The sequence below is a fragment of the Strix aluco genome, chromosome 26, assembly GCF_031877795.1.
Source record: "Strix aluco isolate bStrAlu1 chromosome 26, bStrAlu1.hap1, whole genome shotgun sequence".
Classification (NCBI taxonomy): Eukaryota; Metazoa; Chordata; class Aves; order Strigiformes; family Strigidae; genus Strix; species Strix aluco.
Genome location: NC_133956.1, coordinates 2,749,597 through 2,767,472, shown reverse-complemented (window position 1 = coordinate 2,767,472; position 17,876 = coordinate 2,749,597). Strand labels below are relative to the sequence as shown.

At 51.9% G+C, this 17,876-nt stretch overlaps 4 protein-coding genes across 4 annotated transcripts; 3 read left to right on the top strand and 1 right to left on the bottom strand.

The window, feature by feature from the left end:
* Nucleotides 1-11: 11 nt before the first annotated feature.
* On the top strand, nucleotides 12-3,410 carry IQCC (IQ motif containing C). Its single transcript, XM_074850794.1, has 5 exons — nucleotides 12-230; nucleotides 659-802; nucleotides 1,356-1,692; nucleotides 1,885-2,003; nucleotides 2,447-3,410. The coding sequence occupies exons 1-5, from the start codon at nucleotides 153-155 to the stop codon at nucleotides 2,486-2,488; spliced, it is 720 nt and encodes a 239-aa protein (XP_074706895.1). The 5' UTR covers nucleotides 12-152; the 3' UTR covers nucleotides 2,489-3,410.
* Nucleotides 3,411-3,525: 115 nt separating this feature from the next.
* On the top strand, nucleotides 3,526-7,356 carry DCDC2B (doublecortin domain containing 2B). Its single transcript, XM_074850864.1, has 6 exons — nucleotides 3,526-4,285; nucleotides 4,995-5,166; nucleotides 5,613-5,689; nucleotides 5,924-6,055; nucleotides 6,546-6,692; nucleotides 7,124-7,356. The coding sequence occupies exons 1-6, from the start codon at nucleotides 4,008-4,010 to the stop codon at nucleotides 7,350-7,352; spliced, it is 1,035 nt and encodes a 344-aa protein (XP_074706965.1). The 5' UTR covers nucleotides 3,526-4,007; the 3' UTR covers nucleotides 7,353-7,356.
* Nucleotides 7,357-10,738: 3,382 nt separating this feature from the next.
* On the bottom strand, nucleotides 10,739-12,820 carry TMEM234 (transmembrane protein 234; the record flags this gene model as incomplete). Its single annotated transcript, XM_074850863.1, has 4 exons — nucleotides 10,739-11,118; nucleotides 11,832-11,924; nucleotides 12,114-12,180; nucleotides 12,614-12,820. Coding segments are annotated over 4 exons (429 nt in total), but the record flags the coding sequence as incomplete, so codon positions are not given.
* A 586-nt stretch (nucleotides 12,821-13,406) lies between these two features.
* EIF3I (eukaryotic translation initiation factor 3 subunit I) lies at nucleotides 13,407-17,790 on the top strand. The gene is made up of 11 exons (XM_074850731.1): nucleotides 13,407-13,465; nucleotides 13,675-13,767; nucleotides 13,917-14,004; nucleotides 14,596-14,661; nucleotides 15,037-15,186; nucleotides 15,294-15,421; nucleotides 15,704-15,814; nucleotides 16,231-16,320; nucleotides 16,671-16,744; nucleotides 16,934-17,026; nucleotides 17,356-17,790. Exons 1-11 carry the CDS (start codon nucleotides 13,463-13,465, stop codon nucleotides 17,435-17,437), a joined length of 978 nt encoding a protein of 325 aa, XP_074706832.1. The 5' UTR covers nucleotides 13,407-13,462; the 3' UTR covers nucleotides 17,438-17,790.
* The last annotated feature ends 86 nt before the right edge of the window (nucleotides 17,791-17,876 follow it).

Here is a 17,876-nt window from a genome sequence, read left to right as displayed (position 1 = left end):
CTCCCCTCCACCCCCCGCCGCCATTTTGGTGGGACCCACAGTGACGAGGGGTGGCGGCGAAGGGGCGGGGCCTGGCGGGGCGCGTGCCCGCCGCGCCGGCGCGGTCGGATGACGTCATTGGCCGGCGCCCGGTTCCTGGGGAGGTGGCGGCCATGGCCGCGGCGCTGGGGCCGCAGGCGGAGGCGGAGGAGGGGTGGCGGCGGCTGCTCCGCGCCGTGACCCGCCTGCAGGTGTGGGGAGGGGACGCCCTGCCCGGGAACGGGGGTGTTGGGGTGCGGGGGGGGCCGTGGGAGCACACGGTGGGGCCTGGGACGGGGTGTCCCCCTGTGGGGAAACATGGCGGGGGGTGTCCCCGTGGGGGGACACGGCTGTGAGGGGACATCACGGAGAAGGGAGGGGGCTGCACCAGCTGGAAGGGGCCCTTGGGGGTGCCCAGCTGGATGGGGGTTCCCGTGGGGGTCTCTCGGGGGGGGCAGAGGGGGAGTAGCGGGCACCTCATTAAAATCTGCCGTGGTTCCAGACACGGGACTTTTTTTGTTCCTTGTGCGCCGGGCCGCGTCCTGGGGGGTGTGGGGGGACAGGGGGTGGCGGGGGGGCAGAGGGGGTACGGGGTGGGGCTCTCGCTGGCTCCAGCAGCATCTCTGCCCCGCGCCCGCAGGCCTGTGTCAGGGGTTACCTGCTGCGGAAGCGCTTCGGGAGCCTGCGGGCAGAGTACGAGGAGGTGGTGCGGGAGATCGAGGGAGACCTGAGCCAGCTGGAGTGGAGGGGACGGTTCCTGCCGCGGCCCGTGTTTGTCCCCGAGGTCGGTGCGTCGGGACGGGCGGGGGCTTCTGCAGCCCGGTCTGAGGGGGGGCACAGCAGGTGGTGTGGCCTGGTGGACTGGGCAGATGATACTTTTGCAGCACAGTTCCAGAAATGCGTATTTCTACTAAATTAAAAACGATAATTATGTAGCCCTGGCCTGTAGGACTTTGCCTGACTTGTGCCTGAGTCCCTGACTGAGGATTTCTTCCTCCAGGTGAAGCTCAGCCTTAGGTCAAACGCCCGCCCTGTGCAGGTGACTCCTGCGGGTCTTGTCCCTGGGCACCCACCTCACCCGGTCGTGCTGAAGGGCTGGACCCGCTCCTGCGGTGGCTGAGCGCTGTGCTCTAATGTTTTTACCACTTTTGGAAGGAAAGCCCTTGAAAAAGTTCACGACAGTTCAACCCAGAGCATGTCGGTGTTGTGGCAGGAGCGCTGCTAACGCCAGATCTCTGGCTGGGACAGAGTCTCTGTCCCGCAGCAGAGCCACCTTTCAGATCTTTGTATTTTCTTTTCCTTATATTTCAATCTCTCATGTGTTGCCCCTTTGGAAGCCAAGGCAAGGGAAGCGTTTGGGACTGCAGGAGGCTGTACCGAGTGACGAGGTCAGCGCAGAAAAGCTGCAAGAGGAGCTGGACGCCTCTGAACCAGAACGGGACTGGGGCTGCAGCAGTGTGAAACCTACAGCTCAGCTGCAAAGCGAGAAAGAACTGAGCTCCCCGGGTGAAGGCGATGTAGTGAGCCCCCCAGATCTTGAGGCTGATGCCGAGAAACACGCTGAAAAGGGGTGCAACACCCCAGCGGGGGGTGAGGACTGGCAGAACGACAGCAGCGTATCCTCTGTGTGGGACAGCGCTGTCCTGGAGGCAGAGTCCCTTGAAGCCTGCCTGGGTAAGAGACGGGAGCCAGCACACAGTGTGGTCTGAGTGACCTGGGGGGGAGTGCAGGGGGCACAGAAGGTCCTTGGAGAACCCAGACCTTGAGAATATCTTGGAGAGGTTAGAACAGCTCAGTGCAGGAGAGACAGTAGGTGTAATCTGAATCTTTGTTCTAATAATAGGTTATTCCTCCATTTCTTCGCAGAAATTCCACTTGAGGACATAAAGGAGCTTCCTCGAACTCGGTCCGGTCTCCAGTCCTACAGAAATCACTTGATCATGGAGTTGCTGTGGTTGCAACAAGCCATCGTCAGCCGTAAAAACGTAAGGGCCTGACCCTGCCTCTTCCAAAGCAGCAGGTCAGACCGGTGCCCATGGGCTGTCTGCGGTGGGACTGGGGTTCAAAGGTGATGGTTCAGTTACCCAAGGATTGGATTGGATGATGGCAGTGTTGTTTTTTTCCTTCTCTGGGGGTTTGGGAAAAAAAAAAAAAAGGAATGGTGAAGGAAAAGAAGAGCTGTTTAGATCTGGTTACAAGATTTGCTCCTGGCCTGCTACGGGGACGTTGCTGTGTTGGTAACTCTCCTGCCTGTCCAGTACCTGGGCACTGGTAGCGTAGCGACCTGCTCTTTGCAGTGCTTGAAAGCTGAGACTGGTGCATCTTCTGGCCCAACGCAGTGATTTTTCTGGCTAATTTGCAGGGGTGGATGCTTTCCTACTTCTAAGTCTCTGGAACTTAATAACACTTGATTTTCTTTCTCTTGCAGTACTTGATGCTGAAACAGAGGCTGGGGACTCCTGACCCGTAGGAGCGAATTCCCGAGCATGTGGGGCACTTGTTTTGGTGTGGAGAAGCAGTGGAGCTGCAGCACCGCCGTCGTGAACAGCAGCAGCTTAGGGGAACTCCAGCTCTGTGGGTTGATGTTTTCCGCTTCAGATGAATTGGCAAGAAAGCCTTTTATTTCTTTTAAACGTGAATGTTTGGTCAAAGCAGGGATTAAACATCACTGTGAAGCCTGGGAGGTTGTTGTGTGTCCTGGAGGGAGTCCCAGTGAGGCCTCTGTCCACAAGAACCTATTTCTGTTGGCTGAGCTGGATGGTCCTAGAGGAGAATGGAGGCTGGGAAGACTCTCACTTACAGAAGGTGCTTTCTGACCAGCTGATCACTTGTGGTGGAACTAAAATACCTGAAGGCAGCAGGTGCTTTGAACCTGCAGGAACAAGCTCTTCTCCACTGAACTGTGCGTGGCCCCTGTTGGTATCTGAGCTGTGTATTTGGGATGGCTCTGCAACATCTGGGATCTCCAAGCACTCCTGGTAGGCTTTGGGGAGCACCTAGTCGAAGTACTAAGTTAGGAGAGATTCCTAACTTTCCTGTGCCGTTGGGGAGTGATGGCACATCAAACCTGACCTTCGGGAGATGAGGCTTGGTTCCCAACTTGCACGCGGCCGTGGTCATATCTGTGTGGCAGAGTCACCTGGACTGGTGCTTGAGGGAGCGAGGACGGGCTCGCGGGGTTTGGCGCTTTGTCTATGTGTTGCTTCAGGGGCGTTTGAGGTCCCTCAGAAAGGGACTTCCCACGCAGTGCTGTGGTTCCCTGCTGTGACCCCGAATCTTCTGTGCAAACACTCTGCGTTCCTGTGACTGAAGGGTCACTCTTGCCATGTGGCAGATGTATCTTTCTGTTCCTGATGATGCTGACTTGCTTGTGAATAAAAAGCTTTTCTGAAGCTTGTCTCTGAATCTGTCTATTCCTGTCTAACTTGCTGCCTTCTGCTGGGCAGAGCCAAGTGAGTCCATGGCGACCTGTTCAGTGCAAAAGGTGGTGTGTCTGCTGGGATGTGGATGTTTGTCCAGTACACACAGGACAGAAACCCTTTGCATTTCTCATGCAGGTAGCAAGCGATGGCAAGGGGGTGATAGCTTCCAGATAGTGCTGCTCTGGGTGGGCTGCGAGCTGCTGCCATAAATATACTGGCACGTACTGTACCTCCAGGCTTGTTAATCTGAGCCTGGGGGCTGCAGTGGCTGCTGAGAGAGCTCGCAGTACTCGGTGTTTGAGGATTAGAGCTGTGTGGTTCCTGGTTCTCACACAGAAAGGTGCTCTGCAGCTTGTTTGATGTAGCCTCCAGACAGGCCCACAACTTCCTCCAGCTGGGCCTGTGTCCGTGGAGACGGGCAGTCGCACCAGTCGGCGCTGGGAAGGGACGGTGTGGCAGGAGAGCGGCTGGTCGGAAGGGTTTGGGCTCAGCGGGAGGCTGCTCAGAGCTCCCCTCTGCTCCCCTCTTCGCCTCTGTGGTCGGCAGGGCTTGCCTGACCCCCGAGGAATGAGCTCCTGTGGCTTAGCTCTGGCACCTCCAGCCAAGAACGTGGTGGTGTATCGCAACGGTGACCCCTTCTTCCCCGGGAGGAAGTTTGTAGTGAACCAGCGGCGGTTCCCAACCTTTGAGGCGTTTCTGAATGAGGTGACTGAGAGCATTCGCACACCCTTGGCTGTGAGGAACCTCTACACACCCAGGCACGGCCACCGCGTCGCTGAGCTGGGGGACCTGCAGGAGGGGTGCCAGTACGTGGCTGCAGGCTTTGAAAAGTTCAGAAAGCTCAAGTGAGTAGACGGACCTTTGGTCTCTGGGTTTGGTGAGCAGCTTTAGATCTCTTCTGCGGGGAATGTACTGGGGTGTGAATGGGAAAGAGGTAGGAGGGGTAGAAAAACAGATTAATTTATTTTCCTATGGGAAACTGCTGAACATATTCCAGATTGCATGGAAAACGCAAATATTCCTGGTGAGGTCAGTTGACTCTCAGAAGAAAACATGTTGGGGGACACATGCGTTCTCCGGCGGGGTGTTGTGATCGGTGCTGCTCCGCCTGCCCTGCACCGTGTTTTGTTGCGTGTGGAAGGTTCTGCTGCCCCTTCCTTGGCAGAGCTGGCAGTCATGCTGTCTCCACGGACAAATACTTTTGCTTTGATGAAGGTTTTTTGTTTTCTAATCCTGTACAAAGCAGAGCTGTTTTGGTTCATGCTGAAATACAGAGGGTTAAAGAAGTTTTTGTGGCATCGCTTGACTGTTGAGGGGATGTCTGTGTGCACGCCAGGTGAATTTGGCTCCCCCGTGTATATTACTGCATTTTGTTGAGGAGGTGGTCCAGGCTGCATTAACACTGGTCAGCCTTTGGCTCAGTGAGTAACATAGATAAAATCTTCTGGGTGGCTGAAATGGTCTGTATTTGGCTGGGAATTTCTAAAATTTAGCAGACTTTAGACTGAAGTTCTGGGAGGCACCTGGAGAATAGTTTGATGTGACTCAAATAAGCGACCACGCATCTGGTGGCGAGGCACCAAGGCACCAGTTGGTTGTTTCCTCACTGCTCTTTAGGTGGCCACGGCCCAGTTGGTCCGTGGCAACGTTGTTGTCTTGTTCTCACAGCTATTTAAATCGTGGAAAGAAGGAGCTCCGTGGGACAAGGAACAGCGAGGGTCTGCAGGTGAGTCCTGGAGCTGAGCGGGAGCAGGCGGGGGTGCAGAAGGAGCAGGGAAGGTGGGAGAGACATTAGGGCTGGCACAGGTGAAACTAAAGTTGAGATTTAAGGCTGCGAGGTTCCCGGTAGAGATCAGGCAAAAGTGCCCCAGGAATCAGGAGGACACGTGAGATGGCGCAGGGGCTGCTGCTCTGTACCTCTGTCCACCGTAGCGGTGCAGGGGAAGGATTTGTGCTCAGGGGTTCGCTGGCAGTTCTGGAACGTGCTCAGCTATGTGAAGAGCCTCTCCAGCCTTGGCGTTGCTGACAACAAACCCCAGCCAGCAGCAGGAAGCCTGAAGGCAGGGCAGGTAGTGCCCGGGGCAGGCAGCTCCTGATGGAGGAAAGGGAACAGCCCGGGGTGGCTCTGTGCCAGGGCTGTCACTGTTCTCGTGCACTGAACTTGGTCTCTAGTTCCCCACTGTAGCTCCCTGGAAGTCGAACATCTTGGCGCGATGGCAGAAGCACCCCCGCCTGCCCTGCACGATACAGTAAGTGCCTCGATGTTTTCTCCGTGGAGTGTCTCTGGGAATGGGTTTGGAGGCTGGAGGAGGGAATTTCTCTGTGAGATCCTGGGAATGCTGCCCCACAGGCACAATTCCCAGCTTCTACCAGAAATATTTGTTGTAGATATTGTCTGGGTGCCAGTGGGTGGCTTTATTCCCCATCTTCTACAGCTGCAGGAATACTGGCTGATCACGTGCTCTGGGTTGTTTCTACTGCAGAGTTTTCCGGAACGGGGATTTGCTGAGCCCTCCTTTCCCGCTGTCGCTCTCCACGAGCACCCCGCTGCAGTGGGACACGCTCCTGGCCACGCTGACACGGAAAGCTGACCTGCGCAGCGGAGCTGTTAGCAAGTGGGTATCCAGACAAGGAAAGGGGAGCCAGCAGTGCCTTATGTCCAGGACATAAGCAGCATTGATTAGCACAGAGGACTGGGAGATCAGACAGCTGCTTCTAGTCTGCTTTTGCAAACTCATTTGCCTTTCAGGTTTTCCCGTCTTTAAAGCAGATGTCCTTTGCAAGGAGGGCTCATGTTGCTGGTGGTCTGGCGAAAAAGTGATAAGCAAACAGTAAAGCATGGCATAAAAAGGGGTTTATGTCGAGAGGGAGGGGCTTTTATCCAAAAAATACAGCCTACCTCCTCCTCATACACCGACTTACTGACACCCAAGGAGGAAGTTGAGATCTCACTGATCACTGGGTGTAATATTTCTGTGTACTTCCTTGGTTGATCCTTCCTGACTTGTCTCAGTCCTATTTATCACTTTGCATGTTGGCTTTCATGCTGAGGGGTTGTTTGGGGCTTTGTGACAGCTCTAAACCCTTTGCTGTCTCTTCCTCAAGGCTCTGCAGGCTGGATGGAACCCAGGTGTCTGGTGAAGAGGAGCTGGTGAATGGTCATTACTATGTGGCAGTGGGAAATGAGGAGTACAAAAAACTGCCTTACTTTGAGCTGCTGGTGCCCCAGGATTCTGCATGCAGGATGCTGTGGTACGTAGACTGCAGCCGAGTAGTTTAAAGAATCCTCTCTGTGGTGGTCTTCAGCTAAAGCCATCCTTTTTGTAGCCTTGCTGTTCAGTGCTGTCTGCTTCAGGGCTTGAGTTTTGCTTCATGTGTTGGAAGTTGAGGAAGAAAGAATGTGTTTTCAAAGCTTTTGGTGTAAGGGTTAGCCACTGCAATCCAGAGTTCAGTGCCAAAGAAAGCAAGTGGTTTGGTGGTTTCTCAGTTAAGTGTTCACTGAGCACTGAGGGGCATCAGATTTCACAGGCCGAGTGATACAACAGGATCTGCTGCGGAGTGTGCTCTACCTGCGCTGAGAAAAAACACCTCCAGGGACCCTCTCTTAGGGGAAAAGGGGAGATCGTGTCCTTCTACAGCTGACTTCTGCCTCACACTGAGAATCTGCTGTTTCTTTGTTACAGGAACCACCCAAATAGCAGGCGCAAAAAATACCGCAGAAGGGTAGGTGGCTCAGCTGGCGCGGGACTGCTTGTGCTGCGATCGCAGTTGCTTTTGTGCAGACATCCATCCACACGAAGGGGGTGCGTACAGCAACCTCCACTACCAGCTGCCATGGCTACAGCATCCTTGCTTGGCACCCTTCCTGCAGGAGAGGAGCTAGAGACAGCTACGTGGCCGGCTCATGCTTGAATTAAATCTCACTGCCTGAAGAAAAACTCCTTAAGGTGGCCTCACTTTGGCTGATGGGCAGGGAGAATTCATCCTGGAGCTAGGATATCTTTGCTGCTCACTGTGTGGGTAAAATGCCCAACAGAGACTACAGATACAACAGCTGGGCTGTCCTAGATTGTCCATTAAAATGTGCATCTGTGCTATTTTGCTTTTAAAATTTCTTTTTTTTTTTGCTTGTTTTCAGTTTGGTGAACTCTGTGCCACCTCCCAGGTCAGGGCTGGTGACTCTGCTCTTGCTGAACCACCCCAACAGGTAGTAGTGACTGCAAAAAGTGTTTTCTATGTTCTCTGTAGCTGTTTCAATTGTAGCATCAACTTAAAACCCCAGTCAGAGAATGCAGTGTTACAGCTGTGTACCGGTCAGGATCAAGGGGCACAGGGGAAAGCTGCAGTGTTTAGGCGACTGCCTCGCAAAACTTCTCTTGTTTTATAAACCACTTTATCAAGAAGGCCTAAGCAGCGTGTGTGAATATTTCCAGCTGGACAGTCGCAGGGTACAGACCACAGGAGCTGTAGAGAAAGACAAGATCCCAGCTGCTCTTCCACACCTGCAAAGGCAAGGCGGGAAATCTCACCTCAAAGAGTCCATTTTCCACGCTAAACCCGTCCGTGCAGGACGAAACAGAAGGAGCAGCAGGAATGTGCAGCACTGGCCTGATCAAGGTAAAGGCTGTAAGTGTAGAGGGAGACTGGCTTTGCTTTGATGCTGAAGGACAAAATACCTGCAGATCTGAGAGAAAGCAGTGATGCATCCAATAACTTCTGTATTTCTGCTTCTTTCCTCTCCTCCTCTGGGCACATACAAGGACCTTTCTGAAGCCACAGCAAGACCAGGCCATGGCTATCTGCAATACCCATTGCACAGCTTTTTTTCTTTTCTTCTCCTCACAGAAGAAAGTGTCTATAAAACCAGAGATCCTAGAAAGGAGATGCGAGGTGCCCAGGAAGTAAAAGAGGACAAACGCACAAGGGTGCACGTACCCATTGAGCAGGTCTGAGGAATTATTTTCTACCTTGTTAGGAGTCTCACTGCTGCAGGGAACTATTCCTGGCACCACTAGAATCTCTCGGTGCTGCAGGGTCTGCACAGCAGGGAGGCCAACTCCAAGCGCCAGTGCTTCAGAGACAGTCTGTGAGAATGTATCAATCAATAGTTTATAGTAATTGCTTGGGGAAGATCTTCAGTCTTCTCAGTTGTTTTAAGTCCTTTGTTAGGTTTATGAAGCTACCATGTGTAAAGATGAAAGTAACCACCAGAGGGAACTTCAGAAGCCAGAGGACAGTGTGTAACTGCAGGGCTTTGCCTTTTAGAAAGCCCAGAGATTGTCATCTGGGTAATGAACATTTCCCTTTGGGAATGTGAGTTACAGCTTCCCACTGCAGTACGGATATCAAAGGCTTTCCTGGATGTTTTTTTTTTGTGTGTACTACCTCTCTGCTTACTCCTGTTCCAGAGAGTTGCAGAACTTATATCAAAAGACAGAATGATACACCACAGTAAGGTATTTATTCCACTTAATGGTTCTATGAAGTGTGTAAGATCCTTCCTGGCTGTGTTCACATTCCTTACACTAAAATTCAGTACCCCCAAATACAACGTGTTAAGCAGAACTTGCCTGTGGCCAGCTGAAGCTTAGAAGCTGGCATGGAATAAACCTGTAATTCCTAAAATGACAGAACACATTTATTAGATAGTAACAAGTTTAAACCCTTTTTTCAAAAGGGGAAACAAAATTCTAAAACAAAATTCTGTGTGAAAAATGTCTGTAAGATGCTTATTGTTTGTGGTGTATTAATGTTTTAAACTTTTCATAAGGACATTTAGAATTTATGTAATGGGATGATACATATCATATTGTAGGTGATTCACGGTTCCGCCTAGGTAGTCTCTTTGGATTAATTAGAACTTCAAAGGAAAACAACTCCTTTGAACTTAAATTAGAGAAAGCCCTAGTAAAGAATTAGCTAATGGCTCCTGACTTCTTGGCTCAACGGGGAGCCTGGTGGGCTGTGTTTGCTTTAGAGGCTGGGCCAGCATTTCTCAACGGGGTAGGCACTGTGATGCTGCTGCTTTCCGTTGGCCTTCCCCCCCGCCAATCACACTTCTATACAGTTATTATTATTCAAATGTCACAGCTCCCTTTTGCAGTGGGAGAGCATTAGGCATTAAATAAATTACCTTTGAATTTAATGTAGAGACCCAAGTTTGCAAACCAAAGCCACGGTAAGACTGGAAACAGAATCCAGGAATTTAGTCCCAGAATCTTTCAGTAATAGTGAAGTGCTACATTAATAACTGTATTTCTTTCTCACCGCAAAAAGGCACAGACCTCAGCCAAATCACCAAAGACTGGGGCAAGGAAAAGGGATGGCAGCGACTCTGAGGATGAAAAGCACCCAACGATGTTGCCCTTGGCAGCAAAGAGCTCTGAGGAGTTCACAAAGGGACTGCGATGGGAGAAGAGGGATGACTAGGTACACAGCTGTCTGCGCAGCTGCAGGTAACTTCTGTAACACCACAGACTGGCCAAGATTTTTGATGAATTAACAAACTCTTCTAAAATCAAGCATCCTCATCATCTAGGCTTGAGAAGCGGAGCACCAGCGAGCAATGAATCAGATGCACAATGTTGTTAAATGATGAAGATCTTCCCCCTTTCCTCATCTCTGTGGTGTGACGATGTGGCAGAGCAGATGGCTGCTTTTCTGAACTCTAATTAAGCTGGTTTGTATCTGAACTTGGGAAGGAAGAATTACCAAACAGAGTACACGCCTTTATAACAAAATGTCTGCCAGGAAGCTTGTTCTATATCAGATACTTCTTATGAAGAGATTTCATCACATCATTGTCCTTCTGATTTGGAATGCTTGGATAATGTGTACAGCAATCAAACCTGTTCCCAAAACTATATATATTTTGTTTCTGTTAGCTTTTTTTAGGAGCATCTGCCTCATTTAGGAAAAATCATAGTAATAAACAGCTCTTGTTTGAACCCCCTTTGTGCAAGGCTTTCTGTATTTCCCTCTGTGTTCCTGATTAACTACAAGGGTAACGAGATTTTTCCTGCTGTGATCTATCTGGTATTTTGGACTGGTAATTTCACTGAAAAGAAAAACACCCTTCCTTCCCCAGGGGCAGAGGGCACTGCTGTTATTTTTCAGCTCTCTGCAAGACTCCAGTGCAGAAAAGCCATGTGGTAACCTCAGCGTAAGGGGCTGTGCAGCACGACCTGGTACACTGCAGCTGAGCGCAGTGGAGGAAGCCACTTTCACGTGCTTGGCCACGAAAAGGGCAAGTTCCTAAATAGATTCCTTCTACAGAAAAACCACTTGGTCCCAGAAGCTCCCTTTGAACGATTTATTAACCATTTATTATCCCTCCATTGCTGAACAAGACAATTCAATCATCCCTGCCTTGAAACACCCACAGACAAAAAATTCCTTAACTCAAGACATTAAATAGGATGTCCTTGCAACATGCCTTGTTCCACCCTGGTGCTCAGGGAATGCAGTCCACGTTTTCATGGTTTTTGACAGCTGTGTGTCAAAATACAGCTTCCTAGGTGCAGCTGAGCCAAAGGGTCTGCTACTGAGCCAGAAGCCCCCCCTTCAGCCACGGGGGTTACCTTTGAACAGGTTCTCTGCTTCTCGCTGTGTCTCGTTCATGAACCAGCTACACAGAGGGTGACTCCTAGGACGGTGAGCAGCATTCCTGCCACGGCCCCTGCAGAAATGAACAATAATATGTTGGGAACTTACACAGTTCAACACTAGTCACATCCTCTCATTGCTAAATACGTGATGCTCAGGTGTCGTGGTAAATAGGAGAGCATAAATGTCAGGACTGGGCGAGTTCTGAAGGGGTCTGGATGTTTGGACTGCCTGTGTACATTGGGCAAAGCCCATTTCTAAGAAAATGCTGATGCTGTACGTCTGGCTAGTGAGAACCAGCCTTCAACAACACAAAACCATTTTAGTGTATTCCTACAGCTGTTGTGCCAGGACCCGATGTTTTTAAGCTTTCAAGTTTCCTGCCATTTTCTAACTTTCGGAGCAGGGTAATGTTATTGTAGGATGTAAGGGAAGGAAAGAAAGATGGGTGCTGACATCTGGGGGCTTATGGGGCATTCCTTTTCCATGGTGGCTGTATTATTTAGACGTCTTCTTATGATTAAACATCTAGTTAGATAAAGGCTCAGGCCTGAAAACTCTGTTAGCTTAGAATAGCCAATTCTCGCTTCAAATTTACTAGCCCTGCCCACTTACAAGTCTGTTTCACTTCCCTTTCAGGTTCCGTAGCAAGTACTACTACTTAACTAGTTAAAGCCCTTCTGTGGGTATTTGCTGTTTTTCAGGAGACCAGAGGGAAGCCCACACTATTAAGTCAGCAAATAGGTGCAGGAGACAATGTGAGGAAATGTTTTAAGTGTAACTTACTTTTACCACCGAAGTCCTCTCCCAGAATCCTCCCAGTCACCAGCGTGACTATCAAAGCCAGGGAGTTACAGAGTGGTACTGCCAGGGACAGATCTGAAGTTGAACAATTTTAACACAAACAGCTGAAAATGGCTAATCTTGTACAAATTGTAAGACACTTGTTTTATTTGTGATTATTACAAGACAGCTGCTTGATGTTTAGCTGAGTCACCAGAGTAATCAATAGCACTGATCCTCCCAAAATCCCAATCAACCCACTCCACGAAAGCAACAAGAACTAACCTGTGGATGCCAAGGTGAGGTAGAAGAGGAGAGATCCACCTTGATTGAGCAGAAATGGCACCATGTACTGCAGGAAGAGCACAAGCCTCTCAGCTGCTGCTGGCAAACCCACCAGGCACCCCCACAGAGTGAGCAGCAAAGGAGCCCAGACCCGATTGTCCTGTGCTGTGTTTGACAGCAGAAATGTGGCACGCTGGCGATTCTGCTGCCAGTCACAAGCTGCTCAATGTCTTAGTTCCCCAATCTGCAGAAAGCCCCCGTGCTTATTTCATGTAAAATATGAGGGTTAATGACCTGCTGCCTATGAAAACAGTCTCAATTCTGCACAGGAAGAGCAGTGCTATAGACAATTAAACTAAATATTATGGAAAATAAAGAATTCTGATGATAGATGGAATATTTAACAGTTTAAATAAAAGTATCAAGCCCAGAATTAAACAGGTAGGAATGATCCCAAAGGCAGTTTGACAGCCTGCCTGGGAGCCTGGACAGGGTCGCACCTTGTAGTTGAGGCCCAGGAAGCGGATCTCGGCCAGCAGCTGCTGCAGGCGGCCCTGGCACCGCACCTCCTCGAGCCCCGCCGCGCCCGTCCGCAGGAACGGCCCGGTGCTGCCCCACAGCACGGCCACCAGCACCAGCGCCGCTGCCTCTCCTGCGGCACAGCCTGGGCTCAGCGGCCTGATGGCCCCAGTGGGGGGGATCTGCCATCACCGCCCTCAGAGGGCCCGCCCGTCCTCATCTCCCTGCAGAGGGCCTGGCCTGGCCCACAGCCATCCCCCATCAGGGACAGCCTTCACCAGCCCAGCTCGCTGCTGTCTCCCATCGTGATGGAACCCACCCTGGCCCTGCTGCCGCATCCCCCTCTGGGAAGGCCCCTCACAGGGCCCGGCCCGCGGCCACACTCCCTCAAGGAAAGCATCAGAGCCAGCCGAGCCCGTGGCCACACTCCCCCCCGCCCAGGGAATGCCCCACCGCAGCCCCGGCCGCCTGTGGCCATATTCTCCCTTCAGGGAAGGCCTCACAGCCAAACGCCCGGCCACATCCCCCTCAGGGAAGGCCCCACAGGAGCCGCGCCACGGCCCCGTCCCACTCTCAGAAAAGGCCCCCCCGGGGCCCAGCCTGCCGCCACATCCCCCCTCAGGGAAGGCCCCACAGGGATCCAGCCGGTGGCTATTTCCCTTCCCGAGGGAAAGCCCCGTTCCGGGCAGACCCTTTCCCGCCCGGGAGCGGCCTCCCCTCAGCCCCGGAAGCTCACCCACGGGCACCATAGCGACGGTGACGTATTTCCGCCGCGCGTGCCCTCTGACCCGGAAGCAATCGCGCGTGCCTCTCGCCTCAGCGCTGCCGCCATGGTGAGAGCGGGGCCGGGGCCGGGCCGGGCCGGGGGTAGTGGCCGGTGGTCGGGCGGCGCAGGGCCCCCGGGCCGGGGCTCCTGGGCCCCGGGGGGGTGGAGGGAGGTGACACTGCCGCCCCCCAACTCCTCCGTGGCCCAGTAGCCCCGGTCCGGGGGCTGAGGCCGTGCCTCGCCTGAGGCATTAAATGACGTCTCCGCCCTTCGCAGAAGCCGATCCTGCTGCAGGGCCATGAGCGCTCCATCACACAGATCAAGTACAACCGGGAGGGAGACCTGCTCTTCACCGTGGCCAAAGATCCCGTGAGTGCGGCGAGCCCTGCCCGCCACCCCCCTCCCCGCCCTTCCCCGGGTGCAAACCAGCCCCCACCGGGATAATTGAACGGCTCTTCATCAGTCCCATTAATTAGTCCGTTTGTTAAGAGGGGTGCTTGGTTATTTTCTTCTCGCAGATTGTCAACGTGTGGTATTCAGTGAATGGAGAGAGGCTCGGCACCTACAACGGCCACACAGGAGCCGTCTGGTGCGTGGATGCAGACTGTATCCTTTGATCGCAGAAACCAGTTTGTCTGTCCCGTATATTTTCTTTACAGTGATTCACTTGAGCTGATTGCTCCCAACTGCTGCACTGTTTCCTCTTGAAGAGGAGCACAGGGGAGATACAGTGTGTTTAACTCTTCTGCTGTCTTTCCCTTACTCCATTTTTTGGGTATTTTTCTTTCTGGGCTGTTGTTTGAAGTAACATGTGCCGTGTTGCCCCGTCTGCTCTTGTTTGTGCATCGTTGCTTTTGCTGTGGTGGCCCTGGGAGCTCAGGGAAGGTGTCTTGAGTTGCACAAGGTCTTCCGTCTCCTATGTGGGCAGCAGGTAGTGGAGACAGAAATGTGCAAAGGTTGTGTTAATGCAAGAGCTGGAGCCTTTCTCTTTAACATTTCAAGAAGTTGTGGGGTTTGTAATGGGAGCACTCAGACTGCGTGTCTGTCTGTACTGGAGTATTGCCGGTCTTGGAATGGATGTTGCCCAATCTCTGTGTGATACAGCTTTTTAATCTTGTGCATAAATATTCTCTGGGTACCTAGAGAGTAGCTTTTTGGGGCTGAAAACGTGCTGGTATTCCCTAACTGGTGACCTAGGGGACACGCGACATGTGCTCACCGGCTCTGCGGATAACAGCTGTCGGCTCTGGGACTGTGAAACAGGTAAAACTCTTCTCTCCCCACATAGCTGCGTTTGAGTCACGGCTCTGTCCTGACGTGAAGTCTGCTAAGCCTGGAGGACGTGGTGGCAGCATAATGTGCTTGTTTGCCCCTCTGAAAGAGGTTTGAATCTGAACTCGGGCTGCTGGAGGGGAGGGTTTCTGTATGTGCCTGGTTTCTAGTGAATATTTAGTGAATTTACTCACTCTACCACCCAAGTAGTCAAAACATTTGGCTAGACCTTGCAGCTCACCATACTTTCTTGTCAGCTACACCTGATGCTTTCATCCTCCCTCTGACCCTGCTGTTCAGCTGCTCGTTTTCATTAATCTTGCAGTAAAATATCCAGTGAAGTGACGGTTTCTGCTCTGTGTTCAGGAAAGCAGCTCGCCCTGGTGAAGACCAGCTCAGCGGTGAGGACATGTGGCTTCGACTTTGGAGGAAACATCATCATGTTTTCCACGGACAAGCAGATGGGATATCAGTGTTTTGTGAGCTTCTTTGACCTCCGGGACCCCAGCCAGATCGGTGAGGAATCTGGGCCAGCGCCTGCACCAGGGAATAAGGGGAAGCGTTGAGCGCTGGAGCTGGTGCCACTGTGTCTGTCTATCTGTCTCCTTCCTTCCTTCCTGCAGAGAACAACGAGCCTTACATGAAAATCCCCTGCAGTGACTCTAAAATCACTAGTGCTGTGTGGGGCCCTCTGGGAGAGTTCATCATCGCAGGACATGAGAGCGGAGAGCTGAACCAGTTCAGTGCCAAGGTCAGTCTGATAAAGAACAGCATCTCCCTCAGGCAGCAGTGCCTGTGGGAGGATATTGCAGCATTCCTGTTATGATCATGGGACAGAGTATGGGCTTTTTGGCTCAAACCAGCACCCTCATGGGAGGATAGTTAAAATACGCAGCTCCCTTGAGCAAGGCTGATGTGCCAGCATCAGCCCTGCTGCTGACAGCGACATTTCCTAAATTATTTTTAACGAGGAGGTTGCATGTACACTCACTTCACTTGCCAGCATGCTGAAACTGCCTTCTTTACCCTTCAGTCAGGGGAGCAGCTTTCAAACATCAAGGAACACACCAAGCAAATCAACGATATTCAGACCTCCAGGGACATGACCATGTTCATCACTGCCTCCAAGGACAACACAGCCAAGGTGAGGCCTCCCATTGGAAATGCAGCAGACTGTTAATATTTGCTTGCCAGGACCTCTGCTCAGAGCCGTGGTTATCGCAGAGGTTTGCTCCTTAGAAATTTGAGTAAGTGGAAAGTCAAAGCTTAGTGGGAAAGCTCAGTGAGAAAGCAGAGGTGCCACCACGTTAAATTAGTGGCCAGGCATTGAAAACACCATTGCCAAAATATGTGTAGTTTGCTATCTCTGGAGGGTGGTAGAGGTGAGATTTACCTTGGGCCAGTATTTTGGGATTCTGGGGGAATGTTTTTGAGATTTGGGTGCCCATGAGCAACTATAGGGCGAACATCTGCCCAGGTGAGGCCTAGCAGCTAGATTTGTGTGAGTTAATTGTGCTGGCAGCCCTCTTGCAGAATAACTCTCTCCCTTTTGCCTCCTAGCTATTTGATTGCACGACACTTGAGCATCTGAAGACATTCCGGACGGAGCGACCTGTGAACTCTGCTGCACTCTCCCCCATTTTTGATCACGTAAGAATGAGTTTGCTCATTGTAACGGTCTTACTGTGACCCCGTGTTGTCCCAGGTAGCTGGAAGGCAGAGTGTCACCAGTCCACCTAAAAAACATGACTGCGGGGCAGGTCTGGGGAACTTTACTGCAGCCTGGTACAGGGAACATGGCTTTGTGTCCTCAGATCTTCAAATGAGTGTGTCTGGGAGGTGGGAACTTCTCCGGGGCTGGAGTCAGGCCTGTTCATGAGTTTGTGGGACCTGCTGGGTTAGGAGGAGGATTCCCCAAGGCTTGACTATTTCCTCTCCCTGCTGCCACTGAGCGTGTGGTGTAAGCAGCACTGAAGTGTTGTGGCTTCTCTCCTTTGCAGGTCGTGCTCGGTGGTGGGCAGGAGGCCATGGATGTGACCACGACCTCCACCAGGATTGGCAAATTTGAGGCCAGGTTGGTCCTTTTCCTCTGGCAGGGCTGAGCCCTTACCGGGAGGACTCCTGACAGCCCAGGGATGCCCTTCCCAGAGCAGTTTTGGAGGAGTCTTTAAACTTGCAGAGATTTTTTTGAGGAAACCCTGACTGTGTCCCTAACCAGGCTCCTGACTTCTTGTGATAATTTAAATCTTCTTCCTTCTCTCAGATTCTTCCACTTGGCTTTTGAAGAAGAGTTTGGCAGAGTGAAGGGTCACTTTGGTCCGATAAATAGCGTTGCTTTTCACCCCGACGGGAAGAGGTGAGGATCTCTGTGCGTCTTGCAGCGTGCCCCAGTCAAGCCTAGCGCCCCTTGGTTCGGGTATGGCTGGGCTCAAGGAGCTCTGCAGTGGGAACAGAGCCAGCACCTTCCTTAATTCTCCCATCCCAGCCCTGCTGCCTCCCCCCAGGCTGGCCGGGGGGTTCACTTATGTGCTGCTGCACATTTTAGCTGCATCACTGATACTTTTTTTTTTCCTCTTGTGACTCCTTTAGTAGTTTCTGGAGGGGGTTGTGAGAACTGTTTGGTATAAACCTAGAGGCAGTGAGCTCCTGACAATATTGGTGACTTTTGTCTTTCCTCCTGTACAGTTACAGCAGCGGGGGTGAGGATGGCTACGTTCGCATCCACTACTTCGATCCCCAGTACTTTGAGTTTGAATTTGAAGCTTAAACGAAGACTTCCTCTCCTCTTTCCTCCTCCAACCCATTGCCCAGTCCATCGGCTCCTGCGTAGAACTGTTGTAAGGCCTGAAGTTAGTCTGCTCCACAGGAGGCAGCGGGAAGCGGTTAGCAGCAAATTCAGGGGTTTTGTGAAGGTGGGGAACTAGAAATCCAACCGCCTCAAAAAGGCAAGACTGGCTTTCACAGGGAGTAGAGTGAAGGCAAGGAGGGGAGTTGGGTTGGCTGCCTGCCTGCCCCTGGCAACGCTAGCTTCCTACCCCGCTGGGCATATTTATATATGGGGGGAGAAAAAAATATCATCAGGAAATAAATAGAAATCTTTTATAAACACAAGGAAAAGCACCGCTGTGGGGTTGGGTGTTTTTTTTTTTTTTTCATTCTGCAACAAAATTATCCTGAGTGCTTTGCTTTGTTGGCCATGCCTGGCT